We start from the raw sequence: 20,601 nt of genomic DNA on the forward strand, positions 1-20,601 counted from the left end.
ATATGGTGAACCCACGTACAAATATATAAAAATTAGACGGGCATGGTGGCACGCACATGTAATACCAGCTACTCCGGAGGCTCAGGCAGGGGAATTGCTTGAACCCAGGAGGCAGAGGCTGCAGTGACCCCAGATCCCGCCACTGCACTCCAGCCTGGGTGACAGACAAATATTCTGTCTCAAAACAAAAGAAAAGAAATAAGTACATAAATAAGTAAAAGAAAGTAATAGATCTCTTCCACAAATATGCTGGGAAAACTAACTGGATATCCACATGGAATACTGTTGGATCTGTATCTCACACCACCAAAATTGTATTTTAACACGTTAAAAGAAAACGAAGGAAAAAAAAAAGAGAGACGAGGAAGGGGGCCCTGCCGGAGGGAGTGTTACTTTGTCGCCCAGGCTGGCCTGGACACCCAGACTCAGTGATCCTCCCACTGCTGCTTCCTGAGTAGCTGGGACCTCAGGCTCCCGCCCCCGCCCCAGCATCCTTGCTGTGTTTATCCAACAAGCTGTAACCTCACACCTCTCTGGCCTGAGCACTCCGTCCTGCATCCCAAGCGGTGGCTTTAGGGAAATCTCTGAAGCTGAGCACAGGATGGACTCTCCCTCCCGAGTGAATGGAGAATAGAAAGGGAGAGGATTTCTATTCTGTTCTATGGGCCGTCAGCATGAAATCCTACCTTCCGCCCAGGCCGGGCCTTGCATTTTACATTGTAGTTTGCATCCCCGTTCCAGACAATTCCAGGGCTTTTGAATCATGCCTCAGCCTTCCCGGCGGGTCTGGCCTCCAAAACCCGGAAACAGAGGTGCTGGGAACAAGGCTGAGAGGCGCACAGGTCCCGCCCCCGCCCCGCCAGCTGCGGGTTCTAAAGCGCAAAGTCTCTCCGCCTCGCGCCCCGCCCCTACCTCGCCCAGGCCCCGCCCACCTCCTCGCGGGTCCCGCCCAGGCCTGGCTTCTGTCCTGCGCGCGCAGATTCGCGCAGACCAGGAAGCGGATCTCGTGGAGTGACGGTTCCAACGCGGCGCGTGAGTTTCGCCCTGACTTCTATTGTCTGCGTTTCCCAGGTCCCCGGCGCTTCCGCAGCTGGGACCTGGGATCCCCACAAACCTCAGCCGTCGTCCTTCACCCAGAGCAAATTGAGACATCCCCGTGAGAGGCCGGGGGTCGCTTCCTTTTGGGTTTTAGGTCGCCCTGAGGCTGGTCCCGTCCCGCGTCTTTCTGCTATAGGGCAATGTATACACTTTCTAACGCGTAGTTTTCCTGCTCTAAACCTTTTTCTGACTCCTCCCGCCCCGCGCTTTTTAAAGTCCTCACCGGAGTGGTGGATTCTCACCCTCGTAGGCCCCTGGAGCGCAGCGCCGCTGCCCCAGTCCTGGGAAGGCCGCGTCCTCTGCCTTGTCCTGGGATCCTGCAGACCCCACCCCACATCTGTCTTAAGGCGCCATCGCCCCTTCACCCCCGTCCTCGTGCCGGGCCCTGCTGCTCCACAGGTCTCCGCTCCGCAGTCACCGGTTCTCCTGAGCCCGCGTTGGGGAGGTGCCTGGGGCCTGTCCTGTGACACGGGGTGTTCTTGCCTACCCAGCTCCAGCCCCTGGAAAATGTGCTCCACCGGGATGCAGGCGTCTTACTCCAAACCCTCCTGTGATTGTGTGGGCCAAAGGGATCAGGAGACAGAGCAGTAGAAAACCTGAGACAGAAAAGAAGAATGAGAAAGACCCACAACAGATGGCAAAGTAGAGGATGGGTGAGGGATTTGCCGAGAGGCAGCAAAAGTGAAAAGAAAACGGTAAGAAAGCAGGAGGAGAAAAGCAGCTGGAGAAATGTAGAGAAAAGCTAGATGTACAGAGAGATGAAGGACAGCAATGTAGGGAGAGGGGCAGCAAAGAGGGAGGCTCATCAGAGTGAGGGAGAGGAGGAAGCACTTGGAGCCGGGGCAGACAGAGTGGTGCTGGTGGCAAAGAGAACAGAAGGAGAACCACAGCAGGGAGGACACCTGGGGATCTAGGCTGCTAGAACCTAGGGTCAGGGCGGTATAACAGGGAAGAGAGAATGTAATGGAGAGAGCAGAGAAGGCGCAGAGATGATGTTGTGGGAAACTGAGAAGAGACTGATATGGGGGAGACAGGATGATGTTTATTTAAGGTACGCACCGGCTCCGTGGGTTTACATCAAAAAAGCTGAGCATTTCAACAAACACGGAGTGGGGTTTTTTGCTTTCAGAAGCTGAATAAAAGCAGTTAATCATATATTGATAGGTCAGGTAATCTATAGCATAGCGTAACTTGTGTCCTTCCATCGCTGGTGGCCTTGTAGCTGCGTTGAAAGAAAAACAAGAACAGCTAAATACACAGATTTGTCCTTTTTTTTTTTATTTCACCCTTGTTCTGAGAAGGTGGGGGGCTGTCTGTAGCCCGTTCCTTTGCCTTCGACTTCGCAAACAGTGTTATCTTATAACTGTTCTTGAAGTGAGCTTGCTAGGCAGAGGAAAACTGGTTCTTTTCTTTTTAACCTTTGCCTTGCCCTTTACTTTTCTTGGAGTGAATGAATGCATATTTATTTTTAAAATTTCTACCTCAGTTTCCTCCCTTAGATGCTTGTTATAAACAAGATTTTATTTTTTTTATTTTATTTTATTTTTTTTTTGAGACGGAGTCTGGCTCTGTCGCCCGAGCTGGAGTGCAGTGGCCAGATCTCAGCTCACTGCAAGCTCCACCTCCCGGGTTTACGCCATTCTCCTGCCTCAGCCTCCCGAGTAGCTGGGACTACAGGCGCCGCCACCTCGCCCGGCTAGTTTTTTGTATTTTTAGTAGAGACAGGGTTTCACCGTGTTAGCCAGGATGGTCTCGATCTCCTGACCTCGTGATCCGCCCATCTCCGCCTCCCAAAGTGCTGGGATTACAGGCTTGAGCCACCGCGCCCGGCACAAGATTTTAATAGAAAGCACCACTGTTACTGGATTCTTCATGAAAGAGCAGGCTTTCTTCTTTAGGCACAGGCTGATATTCACATAGAGCTATTAGTTGAGTCGTAGTCTGCCTGGTTACAATTGCTTCTATCGTTGATTGAATGTTCTTAACAAGGAGAGGTAAGAGGCAAGGGAGTATTAAACAAATTCTTAGCATGGCTAGAACTACTCCTATTAAGGTTTTGAATATACTGAAGGAGGAAAACCAGCCTCTAAAGAGGGACTCAGGAGCCTACTTTTTCTAAGTGTGGACTGGAACTTGGGCTAATTTTTTCATTCTGGCAGTTCTTTCTCTTTTTTTTTTTTTTTTGTGAGATGGAGTCTCGCTCTGTCGCCCAGGCTGGAGTGCAGTGGCCGGATCTCAGCTCACTGCAAGCTCCGCCTCCCGGGTTTACACCATTCTCCTGCCTCAGCCTCCAGAGTAGCTGGGACTATAGGCGCCCGCCACCTCGCCCGGCTAGTTTTTTTTGTATTTTTTAGTAGAGACGGGGTTTCACCGTGTTAGCCAGGATGGGCTCGATCTCCTGACCTCTACATCCACCCGACTCGGCCTCCCAAAGTGCTGGGATTACAGGCTTGAGCCACCGCGCCCAGCCTCTGGCAGTTATTTCTATAATAGCCTTCCTATTGTCATGGATTTCTAGGCAGCAATTAGTTAGATTAAACTTTCTACATACTCCTCCTTCCTGGGCTAGGAGATAGTCTAAAGTTAATCTATTTTGGTAGATGGCATTGCTCATTTTCGTGGCTTGCTGGGCCGGTAAGTCGAATGCATTTTCTGTTTAATTAGTGATGATTTCAGGTGCTGCTTGCAACTTTAGGATACGGTGAAGCGTGTAAATTGGGGTGTGGAAGGCTGCTTTCTCTTTTCACCACCCTGTCCTCCCCTGCGTCTTTTTTCTCAAACTCTCTGCCTCTTCCTGGAGATTCCAGCTGGGCTAGAGGCTGAGCAGCTTTGGAAACAATATTTAAGGGAATGTGAGCTTAATGCATAATGCCTTTAAAAAGCATGTTGTGCTTTTTAAAAGGCACTGTCCCTTTTCTCCTCGTTCAGGTCTAGGCTCAGAGCTGTCTCCCATGCCCTCCCACCACTATCTGAAGTTCACTCTGCCCATCAGTCTCTATCACGTTACTCAGGTTTTATTATCCCTGCATCAATCACATCAGAAACTTTTTTTTTTTTTTTTTTTTTGAGACAGTCTCTGTTGTCCAGGCTGTGAGTGCAGTCTGATGATCTTGGCTCACTGCAACCTCTGTTTCCTGGGTTCAAATGATTCTTGTGCCTCAGCAACCCATGTAGCTGAGATTGCAGGTGTGTGCCACCACACCCAGCTAATTATTGTAGTTTTATTTTTATTTTATTTTATTTTATTTTTGAGTCTCACATTGTCACCTAGGCTGAAGTTCAGTGGCATGATCTTGGTTCAGTGCACCTGCCACCTCCTGGGTTCAAGCGATTCTCCTGCCTCTGCCTTCTGAGTAACTGGGATTATAGACACCCACCAAGCCCACTTACTTTTTTTATATTTAGTAGAGATGGGGTTTCACCATGTTGGCCAGGCTGGTCTTGAACTTCTGACCTCAAGTAATCCACCCTCCTCGGCCTTCCAGAGTGCTAGTACTACAGACATGAGCCACCATGCCTGCTCAGTTTTTCTATTTTTAGTAGAGACAGTATATCACTGTGTTGGCCAGACTGGTCTTGGACTCCTGAGCCCAAGTGATCCTCAGGGTCTGGGCTGAGGATTGGTCAGGGCTGGGTCTGTACCCTGAAGGGGAGCTCATTCCAGCCCAGCTCCCCATTGCAGGAGCGTGTGTGTGGGCTCCTCCAGGAGAGAAGTGGGAGTTTTCCTATAGGAGTTTATTGTCCCTTCTGCAGTGGGCAGTAGAGGGGACCACATTTCCTCAGGGTGAGGTCTCCTTTGTATGTTTCATTGTGTTACAGGGAGGGGGATGTGTTGATTCTGAGCAATAAACAACGTATTTTTAACTTTCAGGATTGACTTCTAAACACTCTTGATACATGAGGAAGAAACCCGGAAGAGGAAGAGGAAAGCAAAGGAGTCAGGGATGGCTCTTCCTCAGGTGAGATGATATTCTTGGTGGATTGTTCTGTCTCCTTCCTTTCAGAAATGCTGCTGGGCCTTGGAGTTGGGAATCTTCTCTGAGTCTGAAGCGTCCTGCCTGACAGGTTTGCTCACACTCACCCATGCCTTCCCTCAGTCCCTCTCATCACGCTTAGATTTTATCTCTTGTGACCCAGTGACATGAACTTGGGAAGAGGCAGCACTGGGCATGGGCCTGGGAAGGGCTCACACCCAGACATAGATGGAGATGGGGTGAGGGTCCCGTGGTGTGAGTGCTGTTGGGCAGCAGAGATTGTTCAGGGGCCACATCTGGATGCTCTGTCACCTCTCTGTGGACCAGGATTAGAGCAACTGCTGATGGAAGTCTATCAGGGGAACCTGGCCCCCGATATTTCAACGTGGGTTCTTTTCTATTTTCCTTAAGTGTCGGCCAGTCTGAGAAATAAAGGGAAAGAGTACAAAGAGAGAAATTTTAAAGCTGTGTGTCTGGGAGACACATCACATGTCGGCAGGTTCTGTGATGCCCCCCAAGCTGTAAAACCAGCAAGTTTTTATTAGTGATTTTCAAAGGGGAGGGAGTGTACGAATAGGATATGCGTCACAGAGATCAAATGCTTCACAAGGTAATCAAATATTACAAGACAAATGGAGGCAGGGTGAGATCACAGGACCAGGGTGAAATTAAAATTGCTATTGAAGTTTCAGGCATGCATTGTCGTTGATAACATCTTATCAGGAGACAGGGTTTGAGAGCAGACAACCACTTTCACTAAAAATTTACTAGGTGGGAATTTCCTCATCCTGATAGACCTGGGAGCACGACGGGTGACCAGGGTTTACTTCATCCCTTATCTGCAACCGTAAAAGACAGACATTCCTACAGCGGCCATTTTAGAGGCCTACCCCTAGGAATGCATTCTCTTTCTCAGAGCTGTTCCTTACTGAGCAAAAGAATTCAGCGATATTTCTCCTATTTGCTTTTGAAAAAAGAGAAATATGGCTCTGTTCCACCCGGCTCTCAGGCATTCAGACCTAATGGTTATCTCCCTTGTTCCCTGAACATCGCTATTATCCTGTTTTCTTTTCAAGGTGCCCAGATTTTATATTGTTTAAACACACATGGTTTAGGAACAATTAGTGTAGTTAACTCAATCATCACAGGGTCCTGAAGCAACATACATCCTCAGATTATGAAGATGATGGGATTAAAGAGATTAAAGTAAAGACAGGCATAGGAAATCACAAGAGTATTGACTGGGGAAGTGATAAATGTCCATGAAATCTTCACAGTTTATGTTCAGAGATTGCAGTAAAGACAGGTGTAAGAAATTATAAAAGTATTAATTTGGGGAACTAATAAATGTCCATGAAATCTTCACAATTCATGTTCTTCTGCCGCAGCTTCAGCCGGTCCCTCCATTCGGGATCCCTGACTTCTCGCAACAGAAGTCATGTATTAATATGCACAAAGTATGTGGTAAATTCTAGAAAAGGCGACCAATATGGAGAAATGTTTCTGCCTGATTTTATACTACATTTTTAGGTAATTGAGTGAGTTGCTGTGTTTCTGACTCCAAAAATCTTACTAATTAGAATGGAAAGTTCATACATAGACATGAATGATAGATGATGTTTTATTCCATCATTATTTTAAGAATATGAAATCAACCTAAAAGCAGGAGATTCATTAAACCATTCTTAGCACATTAAGCTCATGGAGACTGTAGTGTTACTGTGGAGAGGCTTGTAAAACAGGTGTTTTCAGTAAAAATGGTGATAATTTTTATTATTATCATTATTATTATATTATGATAATATTATATTTCGAATATATGAAGTCTTGCTCTGTTGCCCAGGCTGAAGTGCAGTGGCATGATCTTGGCTCAAGGCAACCTCCATCTTCCGGGTCCAAGTAATTCTCATGCCTCAGCCTCCCGTGTAGCTGGGATTACAGGCACGTGTCACCATGCCCAGCTAATTTTGTTATATTTTTATTAGTGACGGGTATCACCATGTTGGCCAGGCTGGTCTCAAACTACTCACCTCAGGTGATCTGCCCACCTCAGCCTCCTGGAGGGCTGGGTTTACAGGTGCAAGCCACTGTGCCCAGCCCCAACAATATTATTAAATATATATTTTTATATTTAAACATCACATGGTGAATGTATTTATTTTGTGGTAAAACACGAAGCAAAGCTGAAGCTTAGACCCTTGGCCATAAGGCATCTCCGTTCCCTGTCACATCCTCCACCCTCCTTCCAGCCTCACTGGGGAGTCACTACTGTCAGTTCCGTGTCAGCTGTCAGAGCAAGTCTCGTACTTGTGTATTTCTGCATCATTATGAGACTTTAGAAAAAGGTCTGCAGTAAATTAAAAGAAGAAAAATCTTTTTACAAAAATTAGCTGGGTGTGATGGCATATGCCTCTAATCCAAGCTACTCAGGAAGCTGAGGCAAGAGAATCCCTTGAACCTGGGAGGCGGAGGTTACAGTGATCTGAGATTGTGTAACTGCACTGCATCCTGGGCACAGAGCAAGACTCGTCTCAAAAAAATAAAAAAGTTTTTATATTTCTGTTTTCACTTTAGATTTGGGGCTACATGTGAAGGTTTGTTACACAGGTAAACGAGTGTCTTCAGGGTTTGTTGTACAGATTATTTCATCACTCTGGTGTTAAGCCCCTTACCCAATAGTTATTTTTTATCTATTTATTTGTTTGAGACTGAGTTTTGCTCTTGTTGCCCAGGCTGGAGTATAATGGCATGATGTGAACTCGCTGCAACCTCTGCCTCCCAGGTCCAAGCAATTCTTCTGCCTCAGCTTCCCGAGTAGCTGGAATTACAGAGGCCTGCTACCACGCCTTGCTAATTTTTTTTTTTTTTTAGTAGAGACGGGGTTTCACCGTGTTCGCCAGGATGGTCTCGATCTCCTGACCTCGCGATCCACCCACCTCGGCCTCCCAAAGTGCTGGGATTACAGGCGTGAGCCACCGCGCCCGGCAACGCCTTGCTAATTTTTGTAGTTTCAGTGGAGACAGGGTTTCACCATGTTGGCCAGGCTGATCTTGAACCCCTGACAGGTGATCTACCTGCCTCGGCCTCCCAAAGTGGTGGGATTACAGGCGTGAGCCACCGCGTCTGGCCCCCTATAATTATTATTTCTGCTCATCTCCTTCCTCCCACCCTCCACCCTCAAGTAGACCCCAGTGTCTGTTGTTTTCTTCTTTGTGTTCCAGGAAATATTTTACTTTGATATTTGATCCTGCTGGTTGTGAACATTTACATGTTGTCTTGTTAGTAAACGTGGAGAGCTTGCTCTTTGCCATCTGCATTGGAAATTGGCTGAATGATAAGTGGGTTCTTTGCAATTTTTCTCTGTATAAAGAGTGCCATAGTGGCTGCCTCTGCGCACACCTGCATTCCTACACATATCTGAAGCTTCCTCCAGGTCAGGCAGGTGAAAGGGTGATTGCTTCCTCTAGGATGAGGCATTTCCTGTTTTCTTAGATCCCACAAGATTCCCCCCTGCCCCCAACTGCCAAAGTGTCCTTTTCCAGCAAGATGAGATTCCTCTTCAGGTCAACAAAACTTGCTACTTTTTATATTTTTAAAGCCTTTATATATATAAACACCCACACACACAATATACACACACACATATACATATACATACATATATACACACACAAATGTATATATTTTGAACAGCTTTTCCATTTTGAAAATCTGGGGAAAATGACAAATCTTTGTATTAATATCTGGTTTTTTGTGTGTGTAGGTTTCATTATTTTGTTGACATACATATATATATGTATATATATGATTTTCATACTTTGAGTAATCTAGTTTTCATGCATTTTATTTTATTTTGAGACTAGGTCTCACTGTTTTGCCCAGGCTGGAGCACAGTGGCGCAATGTTAGCTCACTGCAACTTCTACTCTCAGTCTCAAGCCATCCTCCTACCTCAGGCTCCCAAGTAGCTGGAACCACAGGTGCCTGCCACCGTGCCCGGCTAATATATTAAAAAAATATATAAATAATATGTTATATATTTATATATATGTGTGTGTGTGTATATATGTAATTTTTTTTTTTTTTTTTTTGAGATGGGGTCTCTGTTGCCCAGGCTGGATTGGTGTGATTTCAGATCATTGCAACCTCTACCTCCCGGGATCAAGCAATTCTCCTTTGTCAGCCTCCCAGGTAGCTGGAATAACAGGCATGTGCCACTGCACCCAGCCAGATATTAGTTTCTGATCTTTCACTGTGAATGTTGTCATCTCTGAAGACATCACTCATACTCTGTCATATCTAGATACTGAATGTCACTTGGTGTGTCAATAAAAGTTTCTGGGCTGGGCACAGTGGATCATGCATGTAATTCCAGAACTTGGAGAGGCTGAGGCAGGCAAATCAGGAGGTCAGGGGTTTGAGACCAACCTGGTGAATACGGTGAAAACCCATTTCTGCTAAAAATACAAAATTAACTGGTCCTGGTGGCACATGCCTGTAATTTCAGCTGCTCAGGAAGCTAAGGCAGGAGAATCGCTTGATCCTGGGAGGTGGAGATCCAGAGAGTGGAGACTGTGCCTTTGCACTCCACCCTGGGCAACAGAGTGAGACTCCACCTCAGGAAAAAAAAAAAAAAAGTTTGGTAAAACACAACTGGGAAGACAAAATATGGTGAGAAATCCCTTACTCAGATTTGTTAGAATATTCACTGCATTTAAATCCATGCTTTCACCTCTCTTTTCTTCTCATTTTCTGTAAAGATAAGAATTCCACCCATAACCATTTGGTTAAAATGTGTTTTCATTCCAGGGTCTGTTGACATTCAGGGATGTGGCCATAGAATTCTCTCAGGAGGAGTGGAAATGCCTGGACCCTGCTCAGAGGACTCTATACAGGGCTGTGATGTTGGAGAATTATAGGAACCTGGTCTCCCTGGGTGAGGATAACTTCCCTCCTGGGGATGTGCCCTTGCATATCTTTTTATTTGCTCTTCTTTTTTAGATACAGTGTCTCTCTCTGTCACCCAGGGTGGAGTGAAGTGGTGGGATCATGGTTCACTGCAGTCTTGAATTCCTGGGCTGATGTGATTTTCCCACCTCAGCCTCCCCTGGTAGCTGGTACAGGCACATGCCAGCATGTCGGGCAACTTTTTTAGTTTGTTTTTTTTCCAGACAGGGTCTTGCTGTGTTGTTGCAATTCATCTTGATCTCCTGTGCTCAAGAGATCTTCCACAGTCTCCTGAGCAACTGGGATTACAGGCGCCAACCCCATACCTAATTATTGGCTTTTATTTTTAAAATTTTTGCATATGTGTGGCCAGGCATGGTGGCTTACACCTGTAATCCCAGCACTTTGGGAGGCTGAGGTGGGTGGATCACAAGGTCAGGAGATCGAGACCAGTTTGGCCTACATGGTGAAACCCCGTCTCTACAAAAAATACAAAAATTAGCAGGGTTTGATGGCACATGCCTATAATCCCAGCTACTCCAGAGGCTGAGGCAGGAAAATCACATAAACCCAGGAATCAGAGGTTGCAGTGAGCCAAGATCACCACTGCACTCCAGCCTGGCAACACAGCAAGACTCCGTCTCAAAAACAAAACAAACAAACAAAAAACTTTGCATATGTGTGTCCTTTAGGCTAATATGAGTCTATGAGTCTCTTGTAGACAACATATAGTTGGTTCTTGTTGATTCAGCCAGTCTTTGCCTTCTGAGTGCAGAGTTAAGTACTTACAGCTGAAGTATTACTGATGGAGAAGACCTTACCTTTGTGATTTTGTTACATATTATCTGTATTTCTTGTAGGTTTTTTTGGTTCTTCATTTCTGATTTCCTACTTTTTGTGTTTAATTGCTTTTTTGTGTAGACATGCTTTGACCCCCTTATTTCCTTTTTTGTTTGTTTGTTTGTTTATGATGGAGTCTCACTCTGTCACCAAGGCTACAGTGCAGTGGGGATATTTGACTCACCACAGCCAACTCCGCCTCTTGGGCTCAAATGATTCTTGTGACCCGTGCCTGTAATTCCAGAACTATGAGAGCCAAGGCAGGCAAATCACCTGAGGTCAGGAGTTCAAAACCAGCCTGGCTAACATGGCGAAACTCCATCTCTACCAAAAATACAAAAATTAGCTGGACACCATGGTGGGCGCCTGTAGTCCTGCTACTCAAGAGGCTAATGCAGGAGAGTCGCTTGAACCTGGGAGGTGGAGGTTGCAGTGAGCTGAGATTGCACCACTGCACTCCAGCCTGGGTGGCACACGAGACTGCCTGAAAAAAAAAAAATTCATAACCTGCAGAAACTACTCTTTCTCCACTGGAATTCTTTATTTATGTCAGAATTATTTCTGTGTATGTTGCATTTTCATAAACATTTATGTACAATGTTTTTTCATGTTTTTTTCTTCTAAATAACAGAAAAAAAGTTGATTTATGGAGAAAATGTACACTAAACCAGTTTCTGTATCAGTCCTCTTATTTACCTATTCATGTATTTATTTATTTATTTGTTGATGAGACGAAGTTTTGTTCTTGTCGCCCATGCTGGAGTGCAATGGCACAATCTCGGGACACTCCAACCTCCAACGCCCGGGTTTAAGTGATTCTCCTGCCTCAGTGTCCCGAGTAGCTGGGATTACAGGCATGTGCCACCACGCCTGGCTAATTTCATATCTTAATAGACACAGGGTTTCTCCTTTTTGGTCAGGCTGGTCTTGAACCCCTGCGCTCTAGTGATCCACCAACCTCGGCCTTCTAAACTTCTGTGATTACAGGTGTGAACACCAGACAGACCCAGCCTGTCTGTCTTTTTAGATACCTTTACTGGAGAACTTTATATATATTTGTGGGTTGGAATTACTCTTTAGACTTCTTTCATTTCTTTCTTTTTTTTTTCTTTTCTTTCTTCTTTTTTTTTTTTTAAATACAGAGTCTCCTTCTCTCACCCAGGCTGGAGTGTGGTGGTGCGATCCTGGCTCACTGCAATCTCTACCTCCCAAGTTCAAGTGATTTTCCTGCTTCAGTTTCCCAAGCAGCTGGGACTACAGGCACATGCCACTGCACCCAGCTAATTTTTTTTTTTTTTTTTTTGGGTAGAAACAGGTTTCACCCTGTTAGCCAGGATGGTCTCGATCTCCTGACCTTGTGTTCCTCCTGCCTCAGCCTCCCAAAGTGCTGGGATTACAGGCGTGAACCACCATGCCTGGCCAGCTTTAAAATTTTTAAAACATGTTATTGCTCTAGATGGCTTCAAGTATTGTGAGATTTATAGTACAGTCTCTAAACTTCCTGTTTAATCAGATCTGTCAGCCTTTGGTGATGTTGATAATGAGATGCTCCTTTTCCTGTCTCAGTCATTTCACTGACAGAAATAGCTTAGACTGGCCGGCCGAGGTGGCTCACGCCTCTAATCTCAGCAGTTTGGGATGCCAAGGTGGGCGGATCACTTGAAGTCAGGAGTTTGAGACCAGTCTGGCCAACATGGTGAAACCTCAAATCTACTAAATACAAGAAATTGACCAGGCGTGGTGGCTCAAGCCTATAATCCCAGCACTTTGGGAGGCCGAGAGGGGCAGATCACCTGAGTTCAGGAGTTCAAGGCCAGCCTGGCCAACATGGTGAAACCCTGTCTCTACTAACAATACAAAAATTAGCTGGACGTGGTGGCACACGGTTGTTATCCCAAGTACTTGAGAGGCTGAGGCAGGAGAATCACTTGAACATGGGAGGTGGAGGTTGCAGTGAGCCAAGATTGCCCCACTGCACTCCAGTCCAGGTGACAAAGTGAGACTCCGGGCTGAGGTAGGAGAATCTCTTGAGGCAGGAGAATCCTGCCACTACACTCCAGCCTGGGTGATAGAGCTTGAATTGGTCTCAAAAACAAAAAAAGAAATAGCTTAAAGTGGGAGGCTTCAGACACAGACATTTATTTCTCATGAATTTGGAAAGTGGGAAACCCAAGAGCAAGATGCCAGCCAAATTGGTTCCTAGTGAGAGCCTTCTTTAGGGTTTAGCCCAGCCATCTTCCTGCTGTGTCCTGACATGGGAGAAAGAGGAACAGAAAATGAGCTCTTTTGTATCTCTTTTTATAAAAGCACGAGTCCTATTCATGAGTAGTCAACACCCATGACCAAATTCTCTCAAAGGCCCTATCTGCAGGAACATCCCGTTGGAGAATAAAAACTCTGAACATGGCTTTTGGCCAATAAGAACATTCACACCAGGGAGGCTGCATCATATTGTTTATGTTTTTATTGTGCAATTTGAATGATAAAATGTTTTCTCTGATCTCAGTTTAAACATTTTCCCAGTACACATTCTGTGTTTTCTATTTTGTGCATAGTGAACTAGATAATTAAGGCCAACAATGCATATGTATCTATAGAATTGCTGTATTGCCTGGCTGTTTCATAAATGTAGTTGTGACATCATAATTGCACCCTCTGGCACTGTTAGTCAATTCTTTTTTTTTTTTTTTTTTCGAGATGAAGTCTCACCCTCTCAATCAGGTTGGAATGCAGTGGTGCGATCTTAGCTCACTACAACCTCCACCTCCCAGGTTGAAATGATTCTCCTGCCTCAGCCTTCCAAGTAGCTGAGATTACAGGCACCCACCACCATACCCAGTTAATTTTTTTGTATTTTTAGTAGAGTTGGGATTTCACCATGTTGGCCAGGCTACTCTTGAACTCCTGACCTCATGATCCACCCGCCTCAGCCTCCCAAAGTGCTGGGATTACAGACCTGAGCCACCGTGCCTGGCCGTTAGTCAATTCTTATTCCTTATAATGCTGTGTACATTTTTGACTTCATAAATCAGAAGGTAGTGATCTTAACATGTATTTCCTTTCTTACATTGTACGCTGGTGGTAAGTAAAAGTTGTGGAGTTTTTCTTAGCAGCGAATTGTTTAGAATTTTGCAGGTTGTATAAAGGTATTTATTTGCTTCCTGGTTTTATGCATTACAATATTTTACTAATTAATTTTTATGATTGTACATAAGGCTTTTCGGTATGTATGCGGTATGCAGTATAACTGACACAATCCACTAGTTAATGTCACAAAGTGCCACCGGTTGCTGTGGCTCATGCATGCCATCCCAGGACTTTGGGAGGCTGAAGCAGGTAGAACACTTGAAGTCAACAGTTTAAGGCCAGCCTGGCCAACATGTTGAAACCCTGTCTCTACTAAAAATACAAAAATTAGCCAAGCATGGTGACGTGTACCTGTAATCCCAGGTACTCAGGAGGCTGAGGCAGGAGAATCGCTTGAACCCAAAAGGCGGAGGTTGCAGTGAGCCGAGATCAGGCCATTTAATTCCAGCCGGTTGCGAGAGAGTGAAACAACCTCAAAAATGTAAAAATAAAAAAATTATTTAAAATGTCACGAAGTGCCTTTTCTGCATGGATATAGGTAATTTTATGACAGTTATTCAGAAAAACATTGTATTAACTTTTTTTGTTTTTTGAGATGGAGTCTCACTTTGTCACCCAGGCTAAAGTACAGTGCAATCTTGGCTCACTGCTACCTCTGCCTCTCGGGTTCAAATGATTCTTGTGACTCACCCTCCCAAGTAGCTGGGACTACAGATGTGGGCCACCACGCCTGGCTAAATTTTGTAGTCTTTTCTTATCTTCTCAGTGCTGTGATTGTTTGACAATACAGAATTTCCATTGATTTTGGTTATCCTTACATAAGCTTGTTGTGGATTATTTACCAATATAGTATTTCCTGTGATCCTTTAGCATTTATTTCTATATAGCAAATATGAAGAATATATACTTTTCATTGATGTGACAGTGATATTTTTTGGAAACTGTTAGACACTTTAGGGTCCCAGTGGAAAAATATTCCTTACTTTAGGTGACACACATTTGTGCCCTATCATTGTTTTGTCACAATATTGGAAATAGGCTTCTGTAAAAGTAATTTGAAGCACATGTAATAGCCCATTATTTGTTAAAGAATCTTACGCTTTTCTGTTCCTAAGCTTTGAGGGTCATTTTGGAAAGTTTAAAATAAGTATTGTTTTTTGTGTCATAGTTACACATTTCAGCATTGTTTACCATCTGTACTTAACTTGAAAATTTTGGTGTTTATATTTTGTAGCTATTTCTTCCAAATGCATGATGAAGGAGTTCTCATCAACAGCGCAAGGCAATAGAGAAGTGCTCCACACAGGGACTTTGCAAAGACATGAAAGTCATCACATTGGAGATTTTTGCTTCCACGATATTGATGAAGATATTCATAACTTTGAGTTTCAGTGGCAAGAAGATGAAAGAAATGGCCATGAAGCACCCATTACAAAAATCAACAACTTGACAGGTAGTACAGACCGATATGATCATAGTCATGCTGGAAACAAGCCTATTAAAGATCAGCTTGGATTAAGCTTTCATTCACATCTGCCTGAACTGCACATATTTCACACCAAAGGGAAAATTGATAATCAAGTTGAGAAGTCTATCAACGATGCTTCCTCATTTTCAACAGCCCAAAGAATTTCTTGTAGGCCCAAAACCCATATATCTAATAACTATGGGAATGATTTCCGGAATTCTTCATTACTCACACAAAAACAGGAAGTACACATGAGAGAAAAATCTTTCCCGTGTAATGAGAGTGGCAAAGCCTTTAATTACAGCTCACTCTTAAGGAAACGTCAGATAATCTATTTGGGACAGAAACAATATAAATGTGATGTGTGTGGCAAGGTCTTTAATCAGAAGCAATACCTTGCAGGCCATCATAGATGTCACACTGGTGAGAAACCTTACAGGTGTAATGAGTGTGGCAAGACTTTCAGTCAGATGTCATCCCTTACATGCCATCGTAGATTTCATACTGTTGAGAAACCTTACAAATGTGAGGAATGTGACAAAGCTTTCAGTTTCAAATCAATCCTTGAAAGACATAGGAGAATTCATAGTGCAGAGAAACCATACAAGTGTAATGAGTGTGGCAAGACCTTTAGTCAGGAGTTAACCCTTACATACCATCGTAGACTTCATACTGGAGAGAAACTTTACAAATGTGAAGAATGTCACAAAGCTTTCTGTTTCAAATCAAACTTTGAAACACATAGGAGAATTCATACTGGAGAGAAACCATACAAGTGTAATGAGTGTGACAAGACCTTCAGTTCGAAGTCATACCTTACATGCCATCGTAGACTTCATACTGGAGAGAAACCTTACAAGTGTAATGAGTGTGGCAAGACCTTTAGTCAGAAGTCATCCCTTACATGGCATCGTAGACGTCATACTGGAGAGAAACTTTACAAGTGCAATGAGTGTGGCAAGACCTTCAGTCAGCAGTTAACCCTTAAATGCCATCGTAGACTTCATAGTAGAGAGAAACCTTACAAATGTGAAGAATGTGACAAAGCTTACAGTTTCAAATCAAACCTTGAAATACATCGGAAAATTCACACTGAAGAGAATCTTTACAAGTGTACTGAGTGTGGCAAGACCTTCAGCCGGATATCATCCCTTACGTGGCATCGTAGACTTCATACTGGAGAGAAACCGTACAAATGTGAAGAATGTGACAAAGCTTTCAGTTTGAAATCAAACCTTGAAAGACATAGGAGAATTCATACTGGAGAGAAACTGTACAAGTGTAAGGAGTGTGGCAAGATCTTTAGTCAGAAGTCATCGCTTACATGCCATCGTAGACTTCATCCTGAAAAGAAACCTTACAAATGTGAAGGATGTGACAAAGCTTTCAGTTTCAAATCAAAGCTTGAAAGACACAGGAGAATTCACACTGGAGAGAAACCTTACAAGTGTAATGAGTGTGGCAAGACGTTTAGTCGGAAGTCATCCCTTACATACCATCGTAGACTTCACACTGGAGAGAAACCTTACAAATGTGAAGAATGTGACAAAGCTTTTGGTAGGAAATCAAACCTTGAAAGACATAGGAGAATTCATACTGGACAGAAACCATACAACTGTAATGAATGTGGCAAGACCTTTATTCAGAAGTCATCCCTTATATGCCATCGTACACTTCATACTGGAGAGAAACCTTACAAGTGTAATGAGTGTGACAAGACCTTCCGTCACAAGTCATCCCTCACATGCCATCGTAGACTTCATACTGGAGAGAAACCTTGCAAGTGTAATGAGGGTGGCAAGAACTTCAATCAACAGTTAACCCTTAAATGCCATTGTAGACTTCATACTGGAGAGAAACCTTACAAATGTGAAGAATGTGACAAAGCTTACAGTTTCAAATCAAACCTTGAAATACATCGGAAAAGTCATACTGGAGAGAATCTTTGCAAGTGTAATGAATGTGGCAAGACCTTTAGCCGGACATCATCCCTTACATACCATCGTAGAGTTCATACTGGAGAGAAACCTTACAAATGTGAAGAATGTGACAAAGCTTTCCGTTTCAAATCAAGCCTTGTAATACATAGGGGAATTCATACTGGAGAGAAACTGTACAAGTGTAATGAGTGTGGCAAGACCTTTAGTCAGAAGTCGTACCTTAGACGCCATCATAGTCTTCATACTGGAGAAAAACCTTACAAGTGTAATGAGTGTGGCAAAACGTTTAATCAGAAGTCATACCTTGCATACCATCGTAGACTTCATACTGGAGAGAAACCTTACAAGTGTAATGACTGTGGCAAGACCTTTGGTCAGAAGTCACACCTTACATGCCATCGTAGACTTCATACTGGAGAGAAACCTTACAAGTGTAATGAGTGTGGTAAGATGTTTAGTCGGAAGTCATACCTTACACGCCATCGTAGACTTCATACTGGAGAGAAACCTTACAAATGTAATGAGTGTGGCAAAGCCTTTCATGGGCAGTCAGCACTTCACAAATGTAGTGATTGTCACCATGTCTTCAGTAATGCTACAACTATTGCAAATCATTGGAGAATCCATAATGAAGAGAGATCTTAGAAGTGTGATAAAACCGGCAAACTTTTCAGACATCATTCATACCTTGAACTCATACTAGAGAGAAACCTTACAAATGTGAAGAATGTGATGAAGCTTTCAGATTCAAATCAAAAGTTGATAGTCCTAGAAATCATATTAGAAAGAAACCTTACAAGTGTAGTGATTGTGAAAGGGTTTTGAATAGAAAAGCAAAGCTTGCACGTCATCATACAATTTATCCTGGAGATAAACCTTAGAAATGTAAATCATGAAAAAAGTTTGGTCACAAATCAAGCCTTGAAAGACAAGAAAATTCATATTGGAGAGAAACTTTACAAGTGTAATGAATATGGTGTGGTTTTTAATCAACAGGCACACCATGCACGTCATCACAGAATTCATACTGGAGAGAAACCTTAGAAATGTGAAGCACGTGACAAAGTTTACAGTTGCCAATCAAGCCTCGAGAGACAGGAGAATTCATACTGGAGAGAAAGCTTACAAATGTGAAGAATGTCACAAAGTTTTCAGTTGCACATCAAACCTTGAAAGACCTAGGTGAATTCATACTAGAGATAAACCATAAAAATGTAAGTTTGTGACAAGGCTTTCAGGTATGATTCGCACCTGGCACAACATCCTAGAATTCACACTGGAGAGAAACCTTATGAGTGTAACGAGTGTGACAGTCTTTAGTGGGCAGTCAACACCTGTTTACCATCAGGCAATTCATGTTATAGGGAAACTTTACTGATGTAATGATTGTCACAAAGTCTTCAGTAATGCTACAACCATTGTGAATCATTGGAGAATCCATAATGAAGAGAGATCATACTAGTGTAATAAATTTGGGAGATTTTTCAGACATCATTCATACCTTCCAGTTCATTGGTGAACTCATGCTGGAGAGAAACCTTACAAATGTCACGATTGTGGCAAGGTCTTCAGTCAAGTTTCATTCTATGCGAAACATAGGAGAGAAACCTCACAAGTGTGATGATTGTGGCAAAGCCTTTACTTCACGTTCACACGTCATTAGGCATCAGAGAATGCATACTGGACAGAAATCTTACAAATGTCATCAATGTGCCAAGGTCTTCAGTCTGAGTTCACTCCTTGAAGAACATCAGAACATTTATTTTGGAGGTAGTTGTTCCAAATGCAATGAGTAGAGCAAACCGTTAAGCATTAATTAACATTACAGTCAATTCAGCATTGAGTTGATTTAACATTGAGTTCAAGCATTAATTGAAATTAAAGTGTTTATGTTAAAAGGATTAGGCTGGGCACTGGCTCCTGCCTGTACTCTCAGCATTTTGTGAGGCCAAGGGAGGTATATCACTTGAGGTCAGGAATTTGAGATCAACCTGGCCAACAGACGTGAGCCATTTTCCCAGCCTGTTTTCTCTTTCTTTAAAAAAAAAACTGATAGGGAGTTTTATGGGTATTGTGTTGAATCTAAATCACATTGGGTTATATAATCATTTAACAACATTTTTCCAAAACATCAATATGGGTTGTAGCTCTGTTTTTAATCATTTTGATCAATGTTTGTAGATTTCAAGGTACGAACTTCTGAGCTTTTTAAGTTTATTTCTAAGTATTTCTTACTTTACATTCTCCAGCAAATGGAAGTGTTTAAAAATTTTAAAATTTTTTATTGTTAAAGTATGGAAATTCAACTAATTTTTGGTGCTGATACTGTATTGTGCAAATCCACTGAATATGTTACTTAGTTCCAGTAGTATTTTGGTTGACTCTTTGTGATTTTCTACACAGAAGATCATTTCATCTATAAACAAATATAATTTTACTTCTTTCTTTCTGATTTGGATGAGTTTTATTTCTTCTGCTATTTCACTGCTCTGGCTAGGACAGCCGGTATTGATTGAATAGAAGGGGTGAGAGCATTCTTGCAGCATGTGAGATCCTACAGGAAAAGCATTCCATTTTCCCTGCTTGACTATTTACTCATTGGTCATTTCATAGATGGTCTTTCTATTGTTGAGGTACATTTCCTTTTCTATCTATTTTGTTTAGGATTTCTATGATGACTGGATTTTGAATTTTCTGAAATGCTTTTTCTCCATCTATTAAGATGATGTGGTTTTTATCTTTCTTTCTGTTCAAGTGGCATATCACATTGATTTGCTTGAATATGTTGAACCATCCTTGCATCCCAGAAATAAGTGTCACGTGAATATCTACATTTTTTTTAAATGTCCTCTTGAATACAGTTTTCTAGTGCAAGCAATCTTGGAGAAATTCATGGAAAAATAAGTATTTTGAGAAAATTGTGCATGAATTTCCCAGTTTTTGCACCAAAATAAACTGGTACAAATCTGTTATAACATGTCTGAACAGGTTCTAGTTTAAGGCACTCAGAAGGATAAGACATGAGTTTGAAAAGAGATTCTATCAAAGCAATATAAATTCTGCTAAAATTGAAACAAGAAGAAACATCAAATTTATGATGAGATCAGATGCAGTGTCTCAGGCGGTTAATCCCAGCACTTTCAGAGGCCAAGACAGGTGGGTCACGTGAGCCCAGGTATTTAAGACCAGCCTGGGCAACATGGTGAAACCACCTTGTCTACAGAAAATACAAAAATTAGCTGGTCATG

The 20,601-nt window shown here is 43.0% G+C and overlaps 1 protein-coding gene and 1 pseudogene across 3 annotated transcripts; both read left to right on the forward strand.

Moving 5' to 3' along the window:
• Positions 1-956: 956 nt before the first annotated feature.
• On the forward strand, positions 957-18,028 carry LOC103880190 (zinc finger protein 761-like). 3 transcript variants are annotated; one of them, XM_021930415.2, is made up of 4 exons: positions 957-1,032; positions 4,970-5,057; positions 9,881-10,007; positions 15,180-18,028. In XM_021930415.2, the coding sequence occupies exons 2-4, from the start codon at positions 5,043-5,045 to the stop codon at positions 17,996-17,998; spliced, it is 2,961 nt and encodes a 986-aa protein (XP_021786107.2). In that variant the 5' UTR covers positions 957-1,032; positions 4,970-5,042; the 3' UTR covers positions 17,999-18,028. The 3 variants fall into 3 exon arrangements, with proteins under 3 accessions (XP_021786107.2, XP_031515124.1, XP_031515122.1); XM_031659262.1 differs by lacking the exon at positions 957-1,032 and adding an exon at positions 1,056-1,793; XM_031659264.1 differs by lacking the exon at positions 9,881-10,007 and having other exon boundaries at positions 983-1,032.
• A 270-nt stretch (positions 18,029-18,298) lies between these two features.
• Positions 18,299-19,805, forward strand: LOC116271752 (annotated as a pseudogene).
• The last annotated feature ends 796 nt before the right edge of the window (positions 19,806-20,601 follow it).

Source organism: Papio anubis, chromosome 20 (genome assembly GCF_008728515.1).
Source record: "Papio anubis isolate 15944 chromosome 20, Panubis1.0, whole genome shotgun sequence".
Classification (NCBI taxonomy): domain Eukaryota; kingdom Metazoa; phylum Chordata; class Mammalia; order Primates; family Cercopithecidae; genus Papio; species Papio anubis.